This window comes from Papio anubis, chromosome 10 (genome assembly GCF_008728515.1).
Source record: "Papio anubis isolate 15944 chromosome 10, Panubis1.0, whole genome shotgun sequence".
Lineage (NCBI taxonomy): Eukaryota > Metazoa > Chordata > Mammalia > Primates > Cercopithecidae > Papio > Papio anubis.
The window spans coordinates 117,582,813-117,605,569 of NC_044985.1; the positions used below are offsets into that span (position 1 = coordinate 117,582,813).

The window sequence follows — 22,757 nt, forward strand, 5'->3', positions numbered from 1 at the left end:
GTCAGAGTTCAGTTCTCGGTTCCCTTTATCTGAGGTCTGCCTGCCAATGGATCCATTTGGTGAAGTCCAGGTTTCCGAAAAACAACTCAGGGACATATGTTAAGATGTAATCTTTAGTTTCTATAGGGAATCAAGCATCTCTGGACTCTAACATCCTTGGCTATTGTTTTAGGCTACTATTACCTTCTTGCTTATCAAGTGCCTTATTTATTTCTCAGGGTCAGGTAGGTGCCTGGAATTTCCTTTGAAAGAACCCAAGAATGTCCTTTATTTCCATGTTTGGAGGAGCCCACAGGCCCCTAAAAGGGATTCCTGCTTCATCTCACCATTTTGGACTTCCCTCAAGATCTGGGCACAGAGCATTCTGACTTCTGCAGCCCCACCCCACAGCATATCAAATATGCTCCCGCATCCCATGTCACCTATGTCTGTGTAACTTGGTGAGCTAATCTGTAGTGGATTCACTGACATGTAGTTACGTTCTTATAGCCATTTCATAAAATATTCATAAATTCAATTTTGCCATTTTAGAATTCTAGATTCAGCAAATTTCTTTTTTTAAGTCTCAAACAGTTTGCAGGTCCTTTGAAATCTTGCAGGTAGGTCCTGGCTCCATTACTTATGGCTCATAGGTCATACAAGGGTCTGAAAGAGTGAGCACCTTAGAAGCAAACCTCTCCATAGGGTCCACCTTTCCAGACCTTCCTATTCCCAACATGAAATTACCTTCATGCACATCTTTGGGTCTCTCCTCTTTTCAAAATGCCAGGTATCCTCCATTTACTTTTGGGAAATCTGCTCTTGCCCACAGAGATTTGTTTTTATCTTAGGATTTACTTCTTTCATGCCACTGGAATATGTCCCAAGCCTGAGTCATTCAGTCGGCAGCAATCCCTGAGGAAAAAAAAAATCGGCCTTTGTGTGATACTCAGGAGATGCCTGAGGACACCTTGACTCCCACAGCACCAACCAGGGCAGGCCTGGGTCTCCGGTGGAGCTACTCTTTAGGGATCATCATTATGACTAACAGACATGCCAGATTCCTCTGGCTAGTCTCCAGTGCAGACACACACACACACACACACACACACACACACACACACACGCCATTCTTAGTATAGTCAAAGCCCACAGGAGAAAGAAAAATGTTTTCTAATACCTTCTTTATTTGCAAGAAGGTGTTAGGAATTCAAGGGATGATATGCATAGTGATGTTAGTTTCTTTTCTTCAACTCCTTCCTCCAACTCATGTTCTGTAGGGACTTCTGGAACTAAGAACAGGACCCACAGATGAGCCATAGGATTTTCAGAGCAAGGCTCTGCTTGGAAGGGCCCAGACCAATGTCCACAGCACAGTGGAGGTCTAGTATAAAGAATGTGAAGTTTGTAGCATCTCTTGATCCTGCTATTCCTACATGCTTGCTTAAGCCGTTCGTTCTCTAGATGAACTGTTCTTTGAAGGAAACCTGCCCAATGTCTGCCTGCTCAAGAAGGTGGACCTGAGCTCTGTTCCCTTTGCAACCTTCCTGGAGTCTTATTGCTATCTAGATGAACTCAAAGCAAGATGCTGCCACCCCCATGACTTTGATCATTGTAAGCTGGCAATCCTCTTGGGAGACTGCTCCTAGCTAGGACTGACCTGAGTCTTCGCATGCCTTGAACAATGAATTTGCATCCTGGTTATGTTCCCCGTGGGGGCCAGCCCTGTCCTTGGAGTGGCCCCTCTAATCATGTTGCTCAGGCTTGTCCCTTCCTGGGCCCCAGAACACCTCCAATGCCAAACTTGTAGGTGAGAACAGGATGTTGCATGCCAACCAGGTGTGCGTGACTAGCTCTGGGCGAGTCTGTTCTAGTAATGCTAGGCACCACCTCTCACTGCGACAGCCTAGTTTCTACACAGGTCTTGCTCTGGGACCACCCTCAGCAGTGTGATTAGCAGGCAGGGCCAGTGTGACCCTCCCTTTCTGGGCCTCAGTTGAGAAACCTGAAGCTCAGGAGAGGAGTCACTCCCCTGGCTGATGGGTGGCTGGGCGGGAAGCAGATACCAGGCTTTCTGACTGCAGCTCTAGTACCTCACCACGTACTGGCTAGAGTTACACTTCTCAGATCTTAATTTCCTAAAGGCAAGTAACAGTTTGAATGTTGTTATATTGTGATGTATAATAAGAAATATATATGTTTGTCTTTGTTTCCTGGCCAGAGCTCCTGAAACCATAAGTGGTGGAAGCGATAAAGGTGAACAGAGAATCTTTTGTTTTTCAAAACAGATCCGTTTCCATCACATTTAAGTTTATGTAAAGGACATGTAAAGTCTCTAAGGATGAGGGCTGGTTGCCAGGGAACCAAACCCTTGCAATTAGAGGGAAGAAAGGAGAGAGTGATTGAAGATTGATTTGATCACTAGTGGGCAACAATCTAATCAATCATGCCTACTATGTAAGGAAGCCTACATAAAAACTCAAAAAGGCGGGGTTCAGAGAGCTTTCAGGTTGCTGAAGGTGTGGAGGGTGGGGCACCCAGAGATGGCAGATGGGGCTCCATGGCCTTACCCCCATATCTTGTTCTTTGTACTTTTTCCTCTGGCTATTCATCTGTGTTGTTTGCAATATCCTTTGTGATAAACCAAACCTAGTAACTAAACTGTTTTCTTCAGTTCTGTGAGTCATTCTAGCAAATGATTGACTCCAAGAAAGAGGGTGTGTGAACCTCTGATTTTTGCCAAGTCAGACAGAAGTTGTGGGTAACCTGGGAACCTACTATTTGCAATTGGTGTCTGAAGTGGAGGCAGTCTTGTAGGACTGAGCCCTTAACCTGTGGGGTCCATGCTAACTCAGAATTCAATTCAGAATGGAATTGAATTGTAGGATACCCAGCTGGTGTTAGAGAATAGGTCCATGTGAAATAAAATCCCCACACATCATGGACATAACAGACAACGTCAATGATGAGGAATCCAGCAAGTTCGGGATAGAGAATTGGCAGGGGGTCTCCAGGGGTCTCTCCACATTATCTTTAACGTGTTGCTATAACTTTTCTGAGAGGGAGAGGCAGACTGGTGGAGAGGAAGAGAAAATCCTGGAAGTTCAGGTAAAAGTTGACATAGGGTGTAGTTGATCCATATTCACTGTGTGCTTAAAATGGTTAAATATTAATTTGGGTTCTTACATATTAAAGGGCAAAATTCAGAGCAAGGGAGAGGTAGACAGGGCCTGTGAAAAGCAGTGGTTAGTTTAGGGAAAATAGCTAGGAGCCCTGTGATTTGGAGCGTGAAAACTCTTTATTACTGTTGTTACTTTAACTGGTTCCAGGATGGCCTGCCTGCTTCGTGCATTTCAGAGAATTTCCGCAGGGGTTTTCTTCTTAGCACTTTGGGGCATGGTTGTAGGTGACAAGCTGCTGGTGATCCCTCAGGATGGAAGCCACTGGCTTAGTATGAAGGATATAGTTGAAGTTCTCAGTGACCGGGGGCATGACATTGTAGTGGTGGTGCCTGAAGTCAATTTGCTTTTGAAAGAATCCAAATACTACACAAGAAAAATCTATCCAGTGCCGTATGACCAAGAAGAGATGAAGAACCGTTACCAATTGTTTGGAAACAATCACTTTGCTGAGCGATCATTCCTGACTGCTCCTCAGACAGAGTACAGGAATAACATGGTCGTTATTGGCATGTACTTCATCAACTGCCAGAGCCTCCTGCAGGACGTGGACACCCTGAACTTCCTCAAGGAGAGCAAGTTCGATGCTCTTTTCACAGACCCAGCCTTACCCTGTGGGGTGATCCTGGCTGAGTATTTGGGCCTACCCTCCGTGTACCTCTTCAGGGGTTTTCCGTGTTCCCTGGAGCATACATTCAGCAGAAGCCCAAACCCTGTGTCCTATATTCCCAGGTGCTACACAAAGTTTTCAGACCACATGACTTTTCCCCAACGAGTGGCCAACTTCCTCGTTAATTTGTTGGAGCCCTATCTATTTTATTGTCTGTTTTCAAAGTACGACGAACTCGCATCAGCTGTCCTCAAGAGAGATGTGGATGTAATCACCTTGTATCAGAAGGTCTCTGTTTGGCTGTTAAGATATGACTTTGTACTTGAGTATCCTAGGCCAGTCATGCCCAACATGGTCTTCATTGGAGGTACCAACTGTAAGAAGAGGAAAGACCTGTCTGAGGTTGGTGGGTTTATTTCTTTTGGGCTGCCTTGTTTCTTCCAGGCTCTGTTCTCCCTCACTCATTTGGATCCTTGAGCCAACTGTCCCTTGGAGGATTTCCTGGAGAAACTGTAGTGGGAAAGTGATACCCGGCTCAGAGCAGCGGGGACACATAGGAGACCTGAGGCTGAAGTGGTACATAGGCATTTGGATGAAGACAGGGCTCATGCTTGGCAATAGTAGATTTGCTTAGTTAGGTAATCTGGGGACAGTCACATAATCATTGAATGAGCCGTAGAAATGTCCCAGTTCAAACAGAGGTGAAGGCTTGACTAAGGGAACAGGTCCAGATTAAAATCAATTTTCCCATCTCTGTCGCATGCTTTGTCTCTGGACCTTAAGCCAAGGACCAGCAAACTACAGCCTGTGAGCCTAGTCTCCCCAAAGGCCTGTTTTTTGTTTGTTTGTTTGTTTGTTTCCTTTTATGTTGAGACCTGTTTGTTTCTTTGTTTCTGAGACGGAGGCTTGCTCCGCCCAGGCTGGAGTGCAGTGGCGCAATCTCGGCTCACTGCAGGCTCCGCCCCTGGGTTCATGCCATTCTCCTGCCTTAGCCTCCTGAGTAGCTGGGACTACAGGTGCCCGCCATCTTGTCTGGCTAATTTTTTGTGTTCTTAGTAGAGACGGGGTTTCACCATGTTAGCCAGGATGGTCTCGATATCCTGACCTCGTGATCCGCCTACCTCGGCCTCCCAAAGTGTTGGGATTACAGGCGTGAGCCACAGCGCCCGGCCGAGACCTGTTTTTATATGGCCCAGAGCTAAGGATGGTTTTTATAGTTTTAAAACAATTTAACAATGAAGAATATGTGCCATGGATGTATTTGGTCTGCAAAGCCTACACATTTACTCTCTGGCCTTTTCAGCAAAAGGGGGATGGCCTCTGACCTAAGGCAAGTGTTTACGGATGGCCTCCTGACATGTAGGAAAAGGGCCCAGAGTTACTTTGGAAAATAAAAATCTGTGAGTTTTAAATTTTAATGTAAATATTTACACATTTGAAAGGCTTCAGGCAACTCCCTCTATCTTTTATGCCAGATTTTCTTTTCCAGTTCCTCTTTTTATCAGAGAGAAAGTCTCAAACAGGTCCCAAAGACCCTTACCTCTCTTCTTTACACCTGCTGTTTTCTCTGTTAACAAATTGAACAGTTGGCAGTAGCCACTGTGAAAAGGCAAGGGTGAGGAGATGGGGATAACTGAACTGGTTCCAGGGAGTCTGGGGCATGAAATAAAAACTTAGAATGTCAGGAATCTTTTTATTGGGACATAATATAGTTGTACACATTTTGGGGGTTCATGTGATATTTTGATACATGTATACAGTGTGCAATGATCAAATCAGGGTAATTAAGATATCCATCACCTTGAACATTTATTCCTTCCTTATGTTGGGAACATTCCCATTCTTCATTTCTAGCTATTTTGAACTGCAGAATACATTCTTGTTAACTGTAGTCACCCTACTGTGCTGTCGCACTTTGGACTTATTCTATCTAAGGGTATTTTTGTGCCCATTAACCAACACTTTTTCTTTTCTTTTCTTTTCTTTTGAGACAGAGTCTCACTCTGTCACCCAGGCTGGAGTGCAGTGGTGCGATCTCGGCTCACTGCAACCTCCACCTCCCCTGTTCAAGCGATTCTCCTGCCTCAGCCTCCTGAGTAGTTGGGACTATAGGCGTGTGCCACCACGCCCAGCTAATTTTTGTATTTTAGTACAGATGGAGTTTCACCATGTTGGCCAGGATGGTCTCGATCTCTTGACCTTGTGATCCACCTACCTCAGCCTCCCAAAGTGCTGGGATTACAGGCATGAGCTACCGTGCCCGGCATTCTTCTTCTTCTTCTTCTTTTTTTTTTTTTTTGATCAATGTTCTTTATTGGCCCTTTAGATGTTTTTCTCTTTTCTGTCAAAGTTTTTGGAGTATTACAAATTTTATTTTATCTTATTTCTTTTTTCTTTTTCTTTTTTAAATTTTAACCAACCATTTTCCCCCCTACTTTCCTACTTACCCTTTCCACTTTCTGGTAGTTACCAGTGAACTCTCTACCTCCATGAGATCCACTTTTTTAGCTCCCACATATAAATGAGAACATGTGGTATTTGTCTTTCTGTGCCTGGATTATTTCACTTAACACAATGACTTCCAGTTACATTCATGTTGCTGCACATGACAGGTCTTCATTCTTTGTTATGGCTGAATAATTTTCCATTGTGCATATGTACTGTCTGTGAGTGGAAAACAACACCAACGAAAAACTCAAAGGGTTTTTCCTGTTTTCTCACTCAACAACAAACAACACAGAAGACTTCTGTGAACCAATATGTGGGGTTTTTTTTTTGTTTTTTTTTTTTCTCCGTACACCAAGCAAGCAGGCAATTCTGCCAGATATCAGCTGGGTGTCCTCTAATTCAGTTCTGACAGTGTCCACCTGAAGATAGCATCAGGTCCCACAGAGAGAGGGCTCAGTCCCTAATTTACATTTGAAGAATATAAATTAGTACAGCCACTATGAAGAACAGTATGGAGATTCTAAAAAACAAAAACAAAACAAAACAAAAAACAGAACTAGAACTGCCCCAATATATCCCATTGCTGGGCATATATCCAAAATAAAAAAAATACGTTGAAGAGATATCTGCACTCCCATGTTTATTATAGCACTATTCACAATAGCCAAAATATGGAGTCAACTTAAGCACACATCAACTAATGAATGGATAAAGAAAACATAGGACTGTAATATTGTGAAATATATATTTGGTCTTCATCCTCATTTCCTTGTACAGATTTTTCCCTTCCTTAGTTAAATTTGTTCCTAGGTATTACATATTCTTTGTAGCTTTTGTAAATGGCGTTGATTTCCTTTTCAGTTTTTTCTCTCTTGGCATTTATAAATGCTACTGATTTTCGTAAGTAGATCTTGTATCCTGCAACTTTACTGAATTTCCTTGTCAGTTCTAACAGCTTTTTGGTGGAGTGTTTAAATTTTTCTAAATATATTATGTCATCTGAGAAGAAGAATAATTTGACTTCTTCCTTTCCAACTTGGATGCCCTTTATTTCTTTGTCTTGTTTAATTGCTTTGGATAGGACTTCCAGTACTATGAAGAATAACAGTGGTGACAGTCAGCATCTTTGTCTTATTCCAGATTTTAGAGGAACAGTTTTCAGTTTTACCCTTTTCAGTATGATGTTAGCTATGGGTTTATCATATAAGGCCTTTATTGTTTTGAGGTATGTTCCTTCTGTAGCCAGTTTATTGAGAGTGTTTATCATAAAGGGACGTTGAATTTTGTTGAATGTTTTTTCAGCATCTACAATGATCGTATAAGTTTTGTCCTAATTCTGTCAGTGTATTAATATCAATATGTCAATACATGTATCACATTTATTGAGTTGTATATGTTGAATCATGCTTGCATCCTGGGATGAGTCCCACTTGATCATGATTAATTATCTTAACGTGTTATTGGATTTGGTTTGCTGGTATTTTGTTGAGATTTTTGCATCTATGTTCATCAGAGATATTGGCCTGCAGTTTTCTTTTTTTGTTGTGCCCTTGTCTGGTTTTGGTATCAGGGTAACACTGGGCTTATAGGATGAGTTTGGAAGTATTCTCTCCTCTTCATTTTTCTGTAATAGTTTGAGTAGAATTGGTATTAGTTCTTTGAAAAATGGTTGGTAGAATTCAGCAGTGAATCCATCCGGTCCTGGGCTTTTTTGAATGAGAGACTTTTTATTACTGCTTCAATCTTATTACTTATATTGGTTTGTTGAGGTTTTCTATTTCTTCTTTGTTCAATCTTGGTAGGTTGTATGTGTTCAGAAATGTATCCATTTCCTCTAGGTTTTCTAATTTGTTGGCACATAGTAGTTCACAATAGTCTCTAATGATCCTTTGTATTTCTGTGGGGTCAGTTGCTATGTTTCCTTTTTCATTTCTGATTTTATCTTAGTGTTTTCTCTTTTTCTTAGTCTAGTTCAAAGTTTGCCAATTTTGTTTATGTTTGTTTATTTATTTATTTATTTATTATACTTTAAGTTCTAGGGTACATGTGCACAACGTGCAGGTTTGTTACATATGTATACATGTGCCATGTTGGTGTGCTGCACCCATTAACTCATCATTTACATTAGGTATATCTCCTAATGCTATCCCTCCCCCTCCCCCCTCCCCACAATAGGACCCGGTGTGTGATGTTCCCCTTCCTGTGTCCAAGTGATCTCATTGTTCAATTCCCACCTATGAGTGAGAACATGCAGTATTTGGTTTTCTGGTCTTGTGATAATTTGCTCAGCATGATGGTTTCCAGCTGCATCCATGTCCCTACAAAGAACATTAACTCATCCTTTTTTATGGCTGCATAGTATTCCATGGTGTATATGTGCCACATTTTCTTAATCCAGTCTGTCACTTTTGCCAAATTTGTTTATCTTTTTTTTTTATAAACAACTTTTTGTTTCATTGGTCTTTTGCATTGTTTATTTAGTCTCAATTTAATTTGATTCTTCCCTGATCTTTATTATTTCTTTTCTTCTATAAATTTTGAGTTGGTATATGTTTGCTTTTTTAGTTCCTTGAGGTACATTGTTAGGTTGTTTATTCGAAATCTTTCTACTTTTTGGATGTAGGCATTTATTGTTAAAAACTTCTCTCTTAGTTCTGGTTTTGCTGTAGCCCATAGATTTTGATACATTGTGTTTCCATTTTCATTTGTTTCAAGTAATTTTTAAATTTCCTTTTTAATTTCAGGAAAATCTAAGAAGTTAATAAGCAAAAGTTATGCATTTATTTAATGATTTCATACTATTGGTTGAATCAAAGCTATTTATTCCTTCTCCTTGAAGTCTGGGGTATTGGAAAAAAGTAAATGAAAGTTATTTATTCTTGTTACAAAGAAATAGTTGGCATAAGAGAGAAAAAATATCATTTCTGCACCTTGGTACCAATCATCTTATTTTTTCAAAAAGTTGTACTCAGTTATATTGAGAAACTGAGCTATAGTGAATGTACATTTTGAGCCCTGTGACCCTATATCTGGTGCTTGACCTCGTTTGTATCTCAACTGTATTCCTAGCATGTCCTCCTAGAGAACATTCTGTATTATGATATGTAATTATCAACATGCACTTTTAATTATTAGGAATTAAATTAAAGTGATCAGAATAGAATTTCTTTTGTCCAATAGTCAAACCATTTCAACACTATGAAAAAAAGTGTGTCTTTGGACAGATGGACATGTCTGGAACCAGATAGAAGTGTCGGTTGCAAAACATGAATGTGCTAAATGCCATGAAATTGTTCACTTTAACATGGTTAATTTTATGTGACTTTGTTGCAATAAATTATTTAAGACAAGAAGATAACATCACAGATGATAGAAAATGAAGCCCTGATTATAGCTTAAAAATGCACTCTTCATTAGGCAAATCACATAATCAGGCAATACATAAAGTAAACACAATACAAGTGGCCAAGAAAACTTTAAGAACATGCTTAATTTCAGAAATAATCCAAGAAATTCAGATTAATAAACTGTGGAATTCAATTTCACCTATCAGATTAGTAAGCATGCTTTATAGATAACTATTGACCCAACTGTAAAACAAATACATTTCTGAGAAAATTGTGCAAAGCCCTTTTTTTTTTTTTTTTTTTTTGAGGCAGAGTCTTGCTCTGTTGCCCAGGCTGGAGTGCAGTGGCGTGATCTTGGCTCACTGCAAGCTCTCCTCCCGGGTTCACGCCATTCTCCTGCCTCAGCCTCCCGAGTAGCTGGGACTATAGGTGCCCATCACCATGCCCAGATAATTTTTTTGTATTTTTTTTTTAGTAGGGATGGGGTTTCACCGTGTTAGCCAGGATGGTCTCGATCTCCTTGAAAACCATAGGTTGGTGACCAGTTTTTACATAATGCTATGATTCACAAAGAAAGAGTGTCCTTTCTCATGGTAACCTCTGGGCTCCCAGCCTCGCCTTGTGGAAGAGTAAAGCAGGATCACTTCCCTCTCATTTCCATGTTGGTGTGACTTTGCGACTTTGACCAAAGCTTTACCTGCCTCCTCTGCCCAAGGAGGGACGTGGCCATCTCAGAGGGCGGCTTGGTTTCTGTCCAAGCTGGCCTTCAGAGAAGCGGAGATTCCTGCTGTGAGAACATCAGAGGCTGAGCCACCAGGCGGTCCCAGATGTCCTGAAACAACTTATCCCAGCCCTGCCCAGGGCCTCCTCTCCAGCCCTGTGCACCTTATGACCTGCCCCAAGACAGTTCAGCTCATGCCAGATTCTCGCAGGTGCCTTGCAATCTTTCTGTCTGTCTCTCTGGTCCTCACTTCTTCCCCAGAATCTCATGCTGTTGCATGAAAAAAAATAAATAAATAAAATAAAATAAATAAATAAGTAAATAAAGAACCTTTGTTTTTAGGCCTTTCTCCTCTTCCTGTAGGGACATGAATCCAGGCCAGATGCTGGGACCCTCTTATGCTGTCCTTTTTGTTATTTTGTTGAGTTTCATCCATCCCAGGGATAACCTCTTTTCCTATTGTTATGGCCAGGTTTCAAAGATCTCAATTTTAGAAGAGAATTTAACTTTGCATTTCATTATGAGAAGGGTCATTGGAGTGTTTTCGCTAGAACAAAGAAGGTCAGAGGTAAATCCTAGTCTGTTCTCCTTGTAATACAAAGAACTGTTCAAGCCTTCAGAAGGACAGGGCCATTCAGACCATAGAGCCAGGTCATGGCCAGAGCTCTGGCTCTGGGACATCCTCTCTCCCCAGCCTGGTCTATGGAAAGGAATAGAATGCAGGCCCAGGCCTAGAGCCTAGCTAGGCCTGAATACAGGCTGAGACTTTCTCGCCGACAGGTAATAAAAACAATGAATGTGGTTTTCTTGCAGCATTTTTTACGGAGCATTTTCCCAGAAAACTAGACCCCAGTTCCTCAGGACTAGTTCTGTTCCCAAGTTTCCTCCTCTCGTGCTCTGGGTTCATCTAAATGGTAGTTCTCAAACAGGACTCATTTTTCCCCTAGGACGGATATGTCTGAAGACATTTTTGGTGTTGCAACTGGAGAGGCGAAACAGTCAGTAGGATGTAGGTAGAGGCCAGGGATGCTGTTGAAAGTTGTACAATGTGTGGAAAAATACCCACTCCCCAACTCCTAACAAAGAATTACTCTGGCTCAAAATGTCACGAGTGCTGAAATTGAGAAACTCTGATCTAAATCAATTCCAAGTGAATCCAGTGGTATGTACGCAGCAGGGCCCCCGCCTGGATCCAGCAAGGACAGCAAGGATCCTGTGCCCACCCTCTGAGCTGTTTGTCTCCCTATAGGGGTCTTTGCAAGGAATGCTCATTCAGGGTGAAATCTCAGCCTTTCTTGGTTAAGCTGTGGGTTCATTCTAGGCAAGTCAGTGGAATAAAAGCCTCCAAATGCCAAGTCATTCCTTTTTGTTTTTTCTTTTTGAGATGGAGTCTCACTCTGTCACCCAGGCTGGAGTGCAGTGGCATGATCCCAGGTCACTGCAAGCTCTGCCTCCCAGTTTCATGCCATTCTCCTGCCTCAGCCTCCTGAGTAGCTGGGACTACAGGCGTGCACCGCAACACCTGGCTAATTTTCTGTATTTTTCAAGTAAAGACGGGGTTTCACTGTGTTAGCCAGGATGGTCTCAATCTCCTGACCTCGTGATCCCCCCGCCTCGGCCTCCCAAAGTGCTGGGATTACAGGCGTGAGCCACCGCGCCCGGCCCCAAAATGCCAAGTCATTCTTAATAGGCACTTTTTAAAATACATGACTTAGGCCAATGTCTACAACGGCTTTAAAATTCTGCCTCTCTTTCAAAACGCTGTGTTTATCTTTATGACTGATTACCTGGGGCATTTCCAGGCATGTGGAACATTTTGGCAGCAGTGTTTCTGTTAACAGATAATTATCTAAAGAGTAGCTGAATGCTAGAATGATTCAGTTAAAAAAAGTATTCAACATGAGTACATAAAAGCCTAGAACGTTGACTGATTAGTAATTTAGATAACTCTAGGAGAATGAGAATAAGGGGTTATGAAAATATAACTTTATTATGATGCAATTCACACACATACAATTCACTCATTTTAATGGTTTTTAGTATAGTCACAGATTTGTACAACCATTATCATAGTCAACTTTAGAACATTTTCAGTCACTCCCAAAAGATACCTTATATCTATTATTACTCACTCTTCTTTCTCTCCTTCTAGCCCCTGGCAGCCATTAATCAACTTTCTGTCCTTATGAATTTGCCTATTTCTATGGATTCCATTCACAAAATACATGAGTAGCTTTTTCCCTTTAGCATAAAGGTTTCAAGGTTCATTCATGTTGTGGAATAACTTTATATTGCCAAATAATATTCTGTTCTAGGCATATACCACACTTCGTATATCTACTTGTAAATTGATGGACATTTGGGTGGTTTCCACTTTTTTGCTATTATGAATAAAGCTACTGTGGACATATTTGTGTATGATTTTTATTTGTATATGTGTTTTCAGTTCTCTTGGGTATATACTTAGTGGAATTGCTGGGTTGTATGGTAACTGTATACTTAATCTTTTGAGGAACTGCCAGTGTATGTCTTGATTACTGTAGCTTTTTTTTTTTTTTTTTTTTTAAGTAGAGACAGGATTTTGCTGTGTTGGCCAGGCTGGTCTCAAACTCCTGACCTCAGGTGATCCACCCACCTCGAGCTCCCAAAGTGCTGGGATTTCAGGTGTGCGCCACTGCCCCCAGCCTTGATTACTGTAGCTTTATAGTAAGTTTGAAATTGGGAATTACACATCCTCTAAATTTGTTATTCCTTTTTAATATTGTTTTGGCCATACTGGGTGCCTTGAATTTCCATATGAATGTTAGGGCCAGTTTGTCAATTTCTGCAAAAAATTCCAGCTGGAATTTTGATGGAAATTGTGTTGAATCTATAGATCAATTTGTGGGTTATTGCCAACTTAACAAGATTAAATCTTCTAATTCATGAACATGGGATGTCTTTCATTTTACTTAGGTCTTCTTTAATGTCTTTCAACATTAGTTTTTACTTTTCAGTGTAAAGTGCCACACTTAAAAAAATTAAATCTATTCCTAAATATTTTATTCTTTTTAGATGCTATTTTAAATAGAATTATTTTATTAATTCTAATTTTGTGTCGTTCATTTCTAGTGTCTAGAAATACAATTGAATTTTGTATATTGATCTTGTATTTTAACATTTCTGAACTTGTTTATTTGTTCTAATAGTTTTTTTTCATGAATTTCTTAGGATTGTCTACATACAAGATCATATCATCTACAAATAAAGATAGCTTTACTTCTTCCTTTCTAATAAGGATGACATTTATTTCTTTTGCTTATCTAATTACCCTGGCTAGAACCTCTAGTATGGTATTGAATAGAAGTGGAAAGAGAAGATTCTTATCTTGTTCCTGATCTTAGGTGGGGAACATTCAGTCTTTTAGCACATTAGGTGTTAACTGGAGAGTTTTTGAGTAGATGCCCCCCACATCATCAGATTGAGGAAATGTGCGTCTATTCCTAGCTCATTGAGTATTCTTATCATATCTGAGGTGTTTGGTTTTGTCAAATGCTTTTTCTGTGTCTATTGAAATGTACATGGTTTTCTTCTTGGTCCCCTATTCTAGTGATATGTGTTAATTGATTTTCAGGTGCTAAACGAACCTTGTATTCCTAGAATAATCCCACTTGATCATGTTATATAATCCTTTTACATGTTACTGAATTTGGTTTGACAGCATTTTATTGAGGACTTTTGCATCATATCCATAAGAGATATTAGACGGTTTATTTTCTTGCAAAGTCTTGGTCTGTGTTTGCTATCTGAACATTACTGGCCTTGTAGAATAAGCTGGGGAATGTTCCCTCCTTTTCTGTTTTTTGGGAACAGTCTCAAGAATTGGTATTCATTTGTTACATATTTGATAGAATTCACTAGTGAAACTGTCTGGGCCTAGGCTTTTCTTGCAGGAGGTTTTAAAATTACTAATTTAATCTTTTTACCTGTTATGGCTTTATTTAGATTTTGTATTTCTTTTTGATTCAATTTCAGTAGTTTATTTCTTTCTAAGAATTTGTCCATTTTATCTAAGTTATCTAATTGCTTAGCATAAAATGGTCCAGAGTGTTCCCTTATAATACTTTTTGTTTCTGTAAGGTTGGTAGTAATGTTCCCTCTTTCATTTCATATTTTTAGCAATTTGAGTCTTCTCTCTTTTTTCTTTGTTGATCTAACTGAAGGTTTATCCATTTTGTCTATATTTTCAAATAAACAACTTTGGTTTTTTGATTTTTCTTGATTGCTTCTTTATTTCTCTGTCATTAATTTCGCCTCTATTCTTTATTATTTTCTGCCTTCTTGTGTTGTGTTTAGTTTAGTTTCCTGGTAGAGTGACACTTATCATTACACAATTTCCCTCTTTATTGCTAGTAATATTTTTTGTTTTAAGGTCTATATTATCTTGCTTCATGATACTGTGTCATTAAAAAATAGTTGATTTTATCTGATATTAGTATAACCAGTCTGCATTTCTTTTGGTTGCTGTTTCATGATATATTATTTTTCCACCATTTTACTTTGTAAAATTTATGTTTTAAATATAATTTTTTTTTGTTTTTAAATCTCAAATGTGCTTCTGCAGACAAGATATTATTAGGCCTTGTTTTTATCCAGTCTGACAATCTCTGTCTTTTAATTGAGTTGTTTAATCCATTCACATTTAATTCTGTCATTGGTGTAGATGGATTTTATGTCTACTATAATTTTTTTTCTTTTTTCTTTTTTTCTATTTTGAGACAAAATCTCACTCTGTCACCCACGCTGGAGTGCAGTGGTACGATCTTGACCCACTGCAAACTCCGCCTCCTGGGTTCAAGCAATTCTCCCACCTCAGCTACCTGAGGAGCTGGAACTACAGGTGTGTGCCATCATGCCTGGCTAATTTTTGTATTTTTTGTAGAGACAGAGTTTTGCCACGTTAGTCAGTCTGGTCTCAAACTCCTGACCTCAAGTGACCCATCCGCCTCAGCCTTTCAAAGTGCTGGGATTACAGGTGTGAGCCACTGTGCCTGGCCCCATTTTACTTTTTATGTTCTGTATCTCTCATGTATTTATTTGTTCCTCTGTTTTCCTTTTATTGCTTTTTTTTTTTTTTTTGCATTGAGTAAATATTTTCTAGTGCAACATGTAAAATCCTTTAATGTTTTTCTTTCCACTATTTAAAAAAGTTGTGTTCTGAGTGGTTGTTCTAGGGCTTAGCACATAAATTTTAACTTACCAGTATCTACTTCAGATTTATACCACTTAATTCTAGTTAAATACTGAAATGGCATTCCTATATAGCTCTATTTCCTTTCTCCCCTTTTTATGATATTATTGTTGTACATGGTACATCTATATATGTTACAAACTAAACAATACATGGTGATGCTACTTTATATAAATGCACATGCTTTCAAGAATCAGAAGAAAGAAGAGCAAGTATGTATTTATAGAGTTTGTTATATTAACCTTTTTACTGATCATTTTTGGTTCTCTTCCTTTGTTCTTATGGATCTGAGTTACCTTATGGTGTCATTTCTAAGCCCAGTTTACCTTTGCTCCCAACTGCCTCCCTTGTGCTGTTACTGTCAAATACATTACACTTCCATATGTTATACTCTCAACAACATAATTGTATATATGTATATTGCTTTTTAGGATTGCTTTTAAAATCAGTTAAGAGAATAGGGCTGGGCATGGTGGCTCACGCCTATAATCCCAGCATTTTGGAAGGCCAAGGTGGGCGGATCACCTGAGACCAGCCTGGCCAACACGGTGAAACCCCATCTCCACTTAAAATACAGAAATTAGCCAGGTGTGGTGGCAGGCGCCTGTAATCCTAGCTACTCAGGAAGCTGAGGCAGGAGAATTGCTTGAACCTGGGAAGCGGAGATTGCAGTGAGCCAAGATTGTGCCATTGCACTCCAGCCTGGGCAACAAGAGTGAGACTTCGTCTGGAAAAAAAAAAAAAAAAAAAAAAAAGAATAAAAGGAAAGTATGCATTGGTACTGCCTTTTATAACTACATGATTACTATTATCGGTGCTTTTTTTCTGTATGAATTCAGATTATTCTATGGGGTCACTTGCTTTCAACCTGAAGAACTTCCTTTAGTATTTCTTGTAAGTTGAGTTTTCCAGCAACACATTCTCTCATTTTTTGTCTTATTACATGGGGTTTTGCTTGTATTTTGTTTCTGCTTTTAAAATGATACTCATCAGAGACTTGTCTTCAGAGGTGGCTCATAATTTTTCCTTCAAAATTGCACATATTTTTTAGCAGACACACATGAGGCAAATTTAATGGTAATAAATACCTTTTTAAGAATCAGGGTGGGGAGATTACCTTCAGCTGTGAAGAGCAGCTGGTGATGTTGCTTGTGGGACGAGACAGAAATGGTTTATGGGTCTGGGAAAGGCTCTGAAGAGAGAGGAAACTGAGTTCACAGTTCTAGGAAGTTGAAGGTCTTCTCACAAATTATAGTTGTGAGATAATATTCACAACCACTGTTTCAAACTGGTATATTGGTATCTTTTAATACCCTGAGCAGGTAGGTCGCTAACAGATCAGCCGCATACTTTGAGTGTCTTTGTGCAAAAGGCCCTTTGTTCAAAAATTAGTAAGAATTTCAGGCCGAGCACAGTGGCTGAAGCTGAAGTGGGAAGCTGAGGCAGGCAGATCACTTGAGGCCAGGAACTCAAGACTGCCCTGGCCAAAACAGTGAAACTCCTTCTCTACTAAAAAGACAAAAAATTAGCTGGGCGTGGAGGTGCATGGCTGTGGTTCCAGCGACTCAGGAGGCTGAGGCGTGAGAATCATTTGCACTTGGAACTAGGAGGCAGAGGTTGCAGTGAGCCAAGATCACGCCACTGCACACCACTACACACCAGCCTGGGTGACAGAGTTAGACTGTCTCAAAAAAAAAAAAAAAAAAAAAAGGATTTCAGGACACTGACAGCAAAGTATTAAACAAAGCATGAGAGCCTTCTAAACGTGGAATGTGATGTGTCTGCCCGGGCTGCTCCTCCACAAAACTGGCCCTGGCAGGGGCAAATGTGGAGTTGGGAGAGTGAGAGAACCAGGGCAGCTGGATTGCACAACCTCAGGGGTGGGGCCAGTGCCAGGTACTATGTAGATAGTGCCTTCTGGAACTGTTCAAGCTGGTGACCCTGAAAAAACATTCTTCTAATTTAGGCCATTGTATAAAAGCAGAGGCCAAGTATATTTACCCTCAAACTTCACGTGGTCTTTCAGCCACAGACTTGGTCAGAGCAAATGACCACTGAGGTTTCACCATAGGCTGGGTACATGAGGGTGTCTAGGCTGGCATGGTGCTGAGGATTTTACAGTGGCTTAGAAACATAGCTTTTTTTCTAGGTGTTTCTCAAACCTCAGGGTAGGAGTGGAGTTGGGAGGTGGACCTAAGTATGTGATAAGAAGACTAGAGGAATCAGTGTTTCTACTGTGTCTGTGCCCCATCCCTGTGGGTCTGTTTTCTACTCCCCACCCCACTCCTCCTTGTCACCGGAAAGTCATGGAATTCTGGAGTCTCAGGGTTGATGGTGACTGTGAAGCAGAGTGCCGTGCACTGGCATCCATCTCTGGGAGAGAAATACCATGCACCCTGCACCTGGGTTGGGTTGCCAATTCCAGGGCAGGACTCTAAACACCTCGGCAGTCTCTACTAAGATTCCTAGACCTGGCACTTCCCAGCTCTGGTCGGAGGCATTTTACGATCCTAGCTGCCAGACAGAGTATGAGTCTGGTGAGATGGAACGCTTGTGCAAGTCAGGCAAAGAAACTTTAATCTTCACAGATAGGCAGTAAGAATCAACAGGAACCTAGGATCCATGTCAGCCAGGCCCCAAGGTAGAGGAAGCTGCCCAGGTGGACAAAGTCTTATCTGCATGTGGTCCACTTTGCACGGCAGCTGAGGTACTCCCAAAATACTCTGCATTAGGTTTTATACGCCGGAGGTCACTGCAGTTTATCAGCACCCAGACATCCATCCTGGGTGCCTGTCCTCTGTTCTATTCCCTTTCCAGCCTTTCTCTGACTTTTGTGATGATTATTTATTTTTTTAAATTTTTTATTTTTTTTGAGACGGAGTCTCGCTCTGTCACCCAGGCTGGAGTGCAGTGGCCGGATCTCAGCTCACTGCAAGCTCCGCCTCCTGGGTTTACGCCATTCTCCTGCCTCAGCCTCCCGAGTAGCTGGGACTACAGGTGCCCGCCACCTCGCCCAGCTAGTTTTTTGTATTTTTTTTTAGTAGAGACGGGGTTGTCACCATGTTAACCAGGATGGTCTCGATCTCCTGACCTCGTGATCCGCCTGTCTTGGCCTCCCAAAGTGCTGGGATTACAGGCTTGAGCCACCGCGCCCGGCCTGTGATGATTATTTCTTTTGTGTTTTTTTTTCATCAACATTTATTTTAAATTCCATAGCACACATGCAGGATGTGCAGGTTTGTTACATAGCTAAACATGTGCCATGGTGGTTTGCTGCACAGATCAGCCGGTCACCTAGGTATTAAGGCCAGCATTCATGAGCTATTCTTTTTGATGTTCTCCCTCCCCTGGCTATTTCTTTGCTTTTCTTTACAATTTTGCCACCTACATTTGCATCTCTAAATAATATAGATGATTTTACCTGTTTCGGTACTTAATATAAATAGAATTTTCTTTCTTTTCTTTTTTTTGTCTTGCTTTTTTTTTTTTTTTGTTCAACCTTATGTCTGAGAGATTCATGATGTGTGTTCTTACAAGTTGTAGTTTGTGGATTGTCAGTACTGAATATATCCCATTATATGAATACACCACAATTTTATTTATCCATTCTACTGTTGATGGGCTTTGGGTTGTGTCTAGCTTTTCACTGTTGTGACCAATGTTACAACGAACATTCTTTTACATTCTGAAACACATGTGAGTAGGTTTCTAGAGTATATACCTGGGGTAGAGCTTCTGCGTTGGGGAGTGTGCATATCATTAATTTAATAAGATATAACTATTTTTCAGAGTAGTTGTACATTTCCGTGATTGCTAAGGCATTAGTTATGTACATGACTGATTATATTGAGGGTTTTAAAATATACTTACTGGTCATTTGGATTTCCTCTTTCGCCCATTCAAATCTATTGCCCACTGGGTTATTTGTCTACTCGAATTATTTATGCATTCTGGATACTAGTTCTTTGGCAGTTACAGGTATTGCAAATACCTTCCCCCACTCTGCATCTTGCTTTTTACTTTTATTCAAACGAATTAGAATAAACATCTTAGTATATGACTCATTGTGCTCCTGTGTGGGAGTTTCCATAGGGGAGATGCTAGAAAAGGAACTTACTGTGTCGTGCACATTTTAAATGTCATTAGGCATTAACAATTTATTCTTCCCCTAACAATGTATAAGTGTACGCTTTCCTTCATATCCTTGCCACATTTATTATCTTCAGACGTTTTGGGTTTTTGGCAATTCAATAGGTGAAAAATATCTCAAAGTTATTTGAATTTGCATTTCCCTTATTAATTTTTCATTTAAACGTCTTTTGTGTGTGTGTGCGTTTTCTTTTATCAAGTCGTTTCACCAGTGAAGATAAGAGCTGGTATTTACCTTCTGCATTTAATAGAATTGATGCAACTGGCTGAGCATGGTGGCTCATGCTTATAATCCCAGCACTTTGTGGGTCTGAAGCAGGGGGATAGCTTGAGCCCAGGAGTTTGAGACCAGCCTAGGCAGCATAGTGAGATTCCTTCACTACAAAAAATACAAGCTTCTCTGGGCATCGTAGCGCATGCCTGTAGGCCTAACTACTTGGAAGGCTGAGGTGGGAGGAGGATTTGAGCCCAGGAGTTCAAGGTTCCAGTGAGTTATGTTTGCATCATTGCACTCCAGCCTGGGCAACAGAGTAAGACCCTGACCAACTCCCCACCACCACCCCCCAAAAAAAAATCAATGCAACCTGTGATCACTTTATTTGGGCAACTTCCCCAAATTCTTGACTCAGTGAATTTGTTGCAGGGCTTTCTTTTTAAAGCTCTTTTATTGGTTCACATACTAGAACAATCTCAGGGGATATCTGGTTAGGTATTGATTGCTACACAGCCAAACTATGTCACCAGAACCCATTTATATGTTTCCATTTCTTGACTCTGTTTCCTTGGCCATGATATGCTTCTCAGTCTCATAATACCCAAGCAGCAGGGGCTTCAGCCTGAGTTCTTTTCCCAGGATTCCTAGTTAAACTTCTTCTGCCTCATTGGCTCTAATGAAGTCACATGCCCATCTCTGAACTAATCATGGTGGCCAAGGGGATGAGACGTGCTGATTGGTTGAGGCCTAGGTCACATGTTCTATTCTGAGCTGGGAGTGGATCTTCACCAGAAGTACATTTGAAAGTCTGGGGGAGGGGTAGCCACTGGGATGAGACAGGAAATAACTTGTCCATACTGCGAATTACTCTTCAATTAATGATATTTTCTATTTAGATGTCAGATTTTTCGTTACTAGTTTGTCGTGTAAACCTATTACTATATAGATTTTTCTGTGTCCTAATCTAAATTTCTTTTAATGATCTATGGGTTTACACCTAATAAGAATGTCCTCCAGAAAAGATGACCTGCCAACTTTTAAAGCAATCATTTTGGGGCTTGTAAGTATTTAGTATTGGAAGTCTCTGCCTTTTGCTGTCTTTTAGGAATTGCTTTTCCTACTGTGATATATGTAAATACTTATAAATTTAAACTTAAAATTCAAAAAATATACCAGGATGTGAAAGAAACATTATTAAATATAGGTGTTTTGCTGTGAATGTTTCTTGGAATGGGTAGGACTTTGTATGATAGGTTTTTGTCATTTGGTCAGCTTGGGAATGTTTTGTTCTTTTTTAATTGAATGATCTGTTTTCAATTGATACTACCAAAAGAAACATTATTGGAGTATTGTTTACATGCAATAAAGTGAACCATTTTAATTATACATTTCTGAGTTATAATGATTTTATTTACCTGTGCAACCATCACCACATTCAAGATATGTACCACTCCATTACCCGGTAACTTCCTTCTGTCCTAAATCAGTCACCCAACACCTCCCCTCACCTTAGGCAACCATGAATGGTTTCTGTTGCTGGACAATAGAATTGTCTTTTCTAGAGTTTCATCTGAATGGAATCATACAATTATGAATGAAAAGCACACAGGTATACTGTTTCGTGTCTGGCCTCTTCAGCTCAGCATTATGTCTCTTCAGATCCTTTCACGTTGTTGCATGTACCAATATTTCATTCCTTTTTATTTCTTTTTATTCCATTTCACTGTGTGTATATATATATATATATCATCATTTGCTTATGCATTTATTTATTGATGGACACATGGGAGGTTTCCAGTTGTTGGCTATTATGAATAAAGCTGCTATGACTATTTGAGTGCAAGTGTTTCTGAGGCTTCATTTTTCTTGGGTAAATAGTTAAAAGTGGGATTGCTGAGTTGTGTGGTAGGTGTATGTATGACTTCATAAGAAACAATCGAACTGTTTTCAAAGCAGTTACACAATTTTACGATCCTAACAGCAAAACATTAGAGCTCTGGCTGCTCTGTATTTCTGCTAAGACTTGCTATTTTTGGTCTTTTACATTTCAGCCATCCTAACAGGTGTGTAGGAGAATATCATTGGGTTTTAATTTGTATTCCTCTTATGACTGATGAGAATCTTTTCATGTGCTTATTGATCATATGCCTGTCTTCTTTTATAAGGTGTCCTTTCAAATCTTTTGCACACTTTTATTGGGTTGTTTGTCTTCTTATATTTGAGTAGTGAGTTCTTTACATATTCTGGATACAAGTGCTATGTCACATAGTTGTGTTTGTGTTTACTTCTGGTGTGGAGCATCCTTTGTTTCATTTTTTAAAAACAGTATCTTTCATGGAGCAAAAGCTGTAAATTTTGATTAAGTCAATTTTAGCAAACGTTTTGTGGTTTGTACCCCTTGTGTCCTATCTAAGAATTCTTTGTCTACCAAAAGGTGTGAGGATTTGTTTCTATGATTTTTAAAAAAATGAAACAGTTTCAGTTTGTAGGTTTGGGTGGAAAGGGGTCTTTAGACCTCTTAGTCTTTGTTTAGGTCTTTGTTTATGTCTCTGAGATTGTCAGAGGTTAATACAATCATTCAGGTCAGGCTTTTGGATGCCTTTTTCTATCTCTGAATTTTTCTAGGGTGACCTCTCTGACACCCATGGCTTAAACCACCACGTATGCTGATGGCTCCAAGTTTATCTGTGCAGCCCAGACCCCTCTTCATCTCCACACCCTGGAAGCTGATGCCCTGGGCAGCTCCTCCTGTTTCCCAGGCACCAGGAATGTGAGCTTCTCCCTCCCCACAGTCCTGCTCTCCCCAGCGCTCCCATGTCTCTGAAGGAACCATCATCTTTCAAGATACATGGGCCTCCCCAGGGTCTAGGAGTCGTAGAC

At 40.2% G+C, this 22,757-nt stretch overlaps 4 protein-coding genes across 4 annotated transcripts in view; all 4 read left to right on the forward strand.

Annotated features, from left to right (window-relative positions):
- UGT1A10B (UDP glycosyl transferase 1A10B) overlaps window positions 1-22,757 on the forward strand; it is a 229,057-nt gene that overhangs the window by 140,118 nt on the left and 66,182 nt on the right.
- UGT1A9 (UDP glucuronosyltransferase 1 family, polypeptide A9) overlaps window positions 1-22,757 on the forward strand; it is a 107,393-nt gene that overhangs the window by 18,454 nt on the left and 66,182 nt on the right.
- UGT1A7 (UDP glucuronosyltransferase 1 family, polypeptide A7) overlaps window positions 1-22,757 on the forward strand; it is a 97,214-nt gene that overhangs the window by 8,275 nt on the left and 66,182 nt on the right. The window lies entirely within an intron of this gene.
- Window positions 3,289-22,757, forward strand: part of UGT1A6 (UDP glucuronosyltransferase 1 family, polypeptide A6) — an 85,651-nt gene continuing 66,182 nt past the window's right edge. The window contains exon 1 of the mRNA NM_001112622.2: window positions 3,289-4,170. Coding sequence (NP_001106092.1) covers window positions 3,310-4,170 — 861 coding nt within the window. The 5' untranslated portion in view covers window positions 3,289-3,309. The remainder of the gene's footprint in view (window positions 4,171-22,757) is intronic.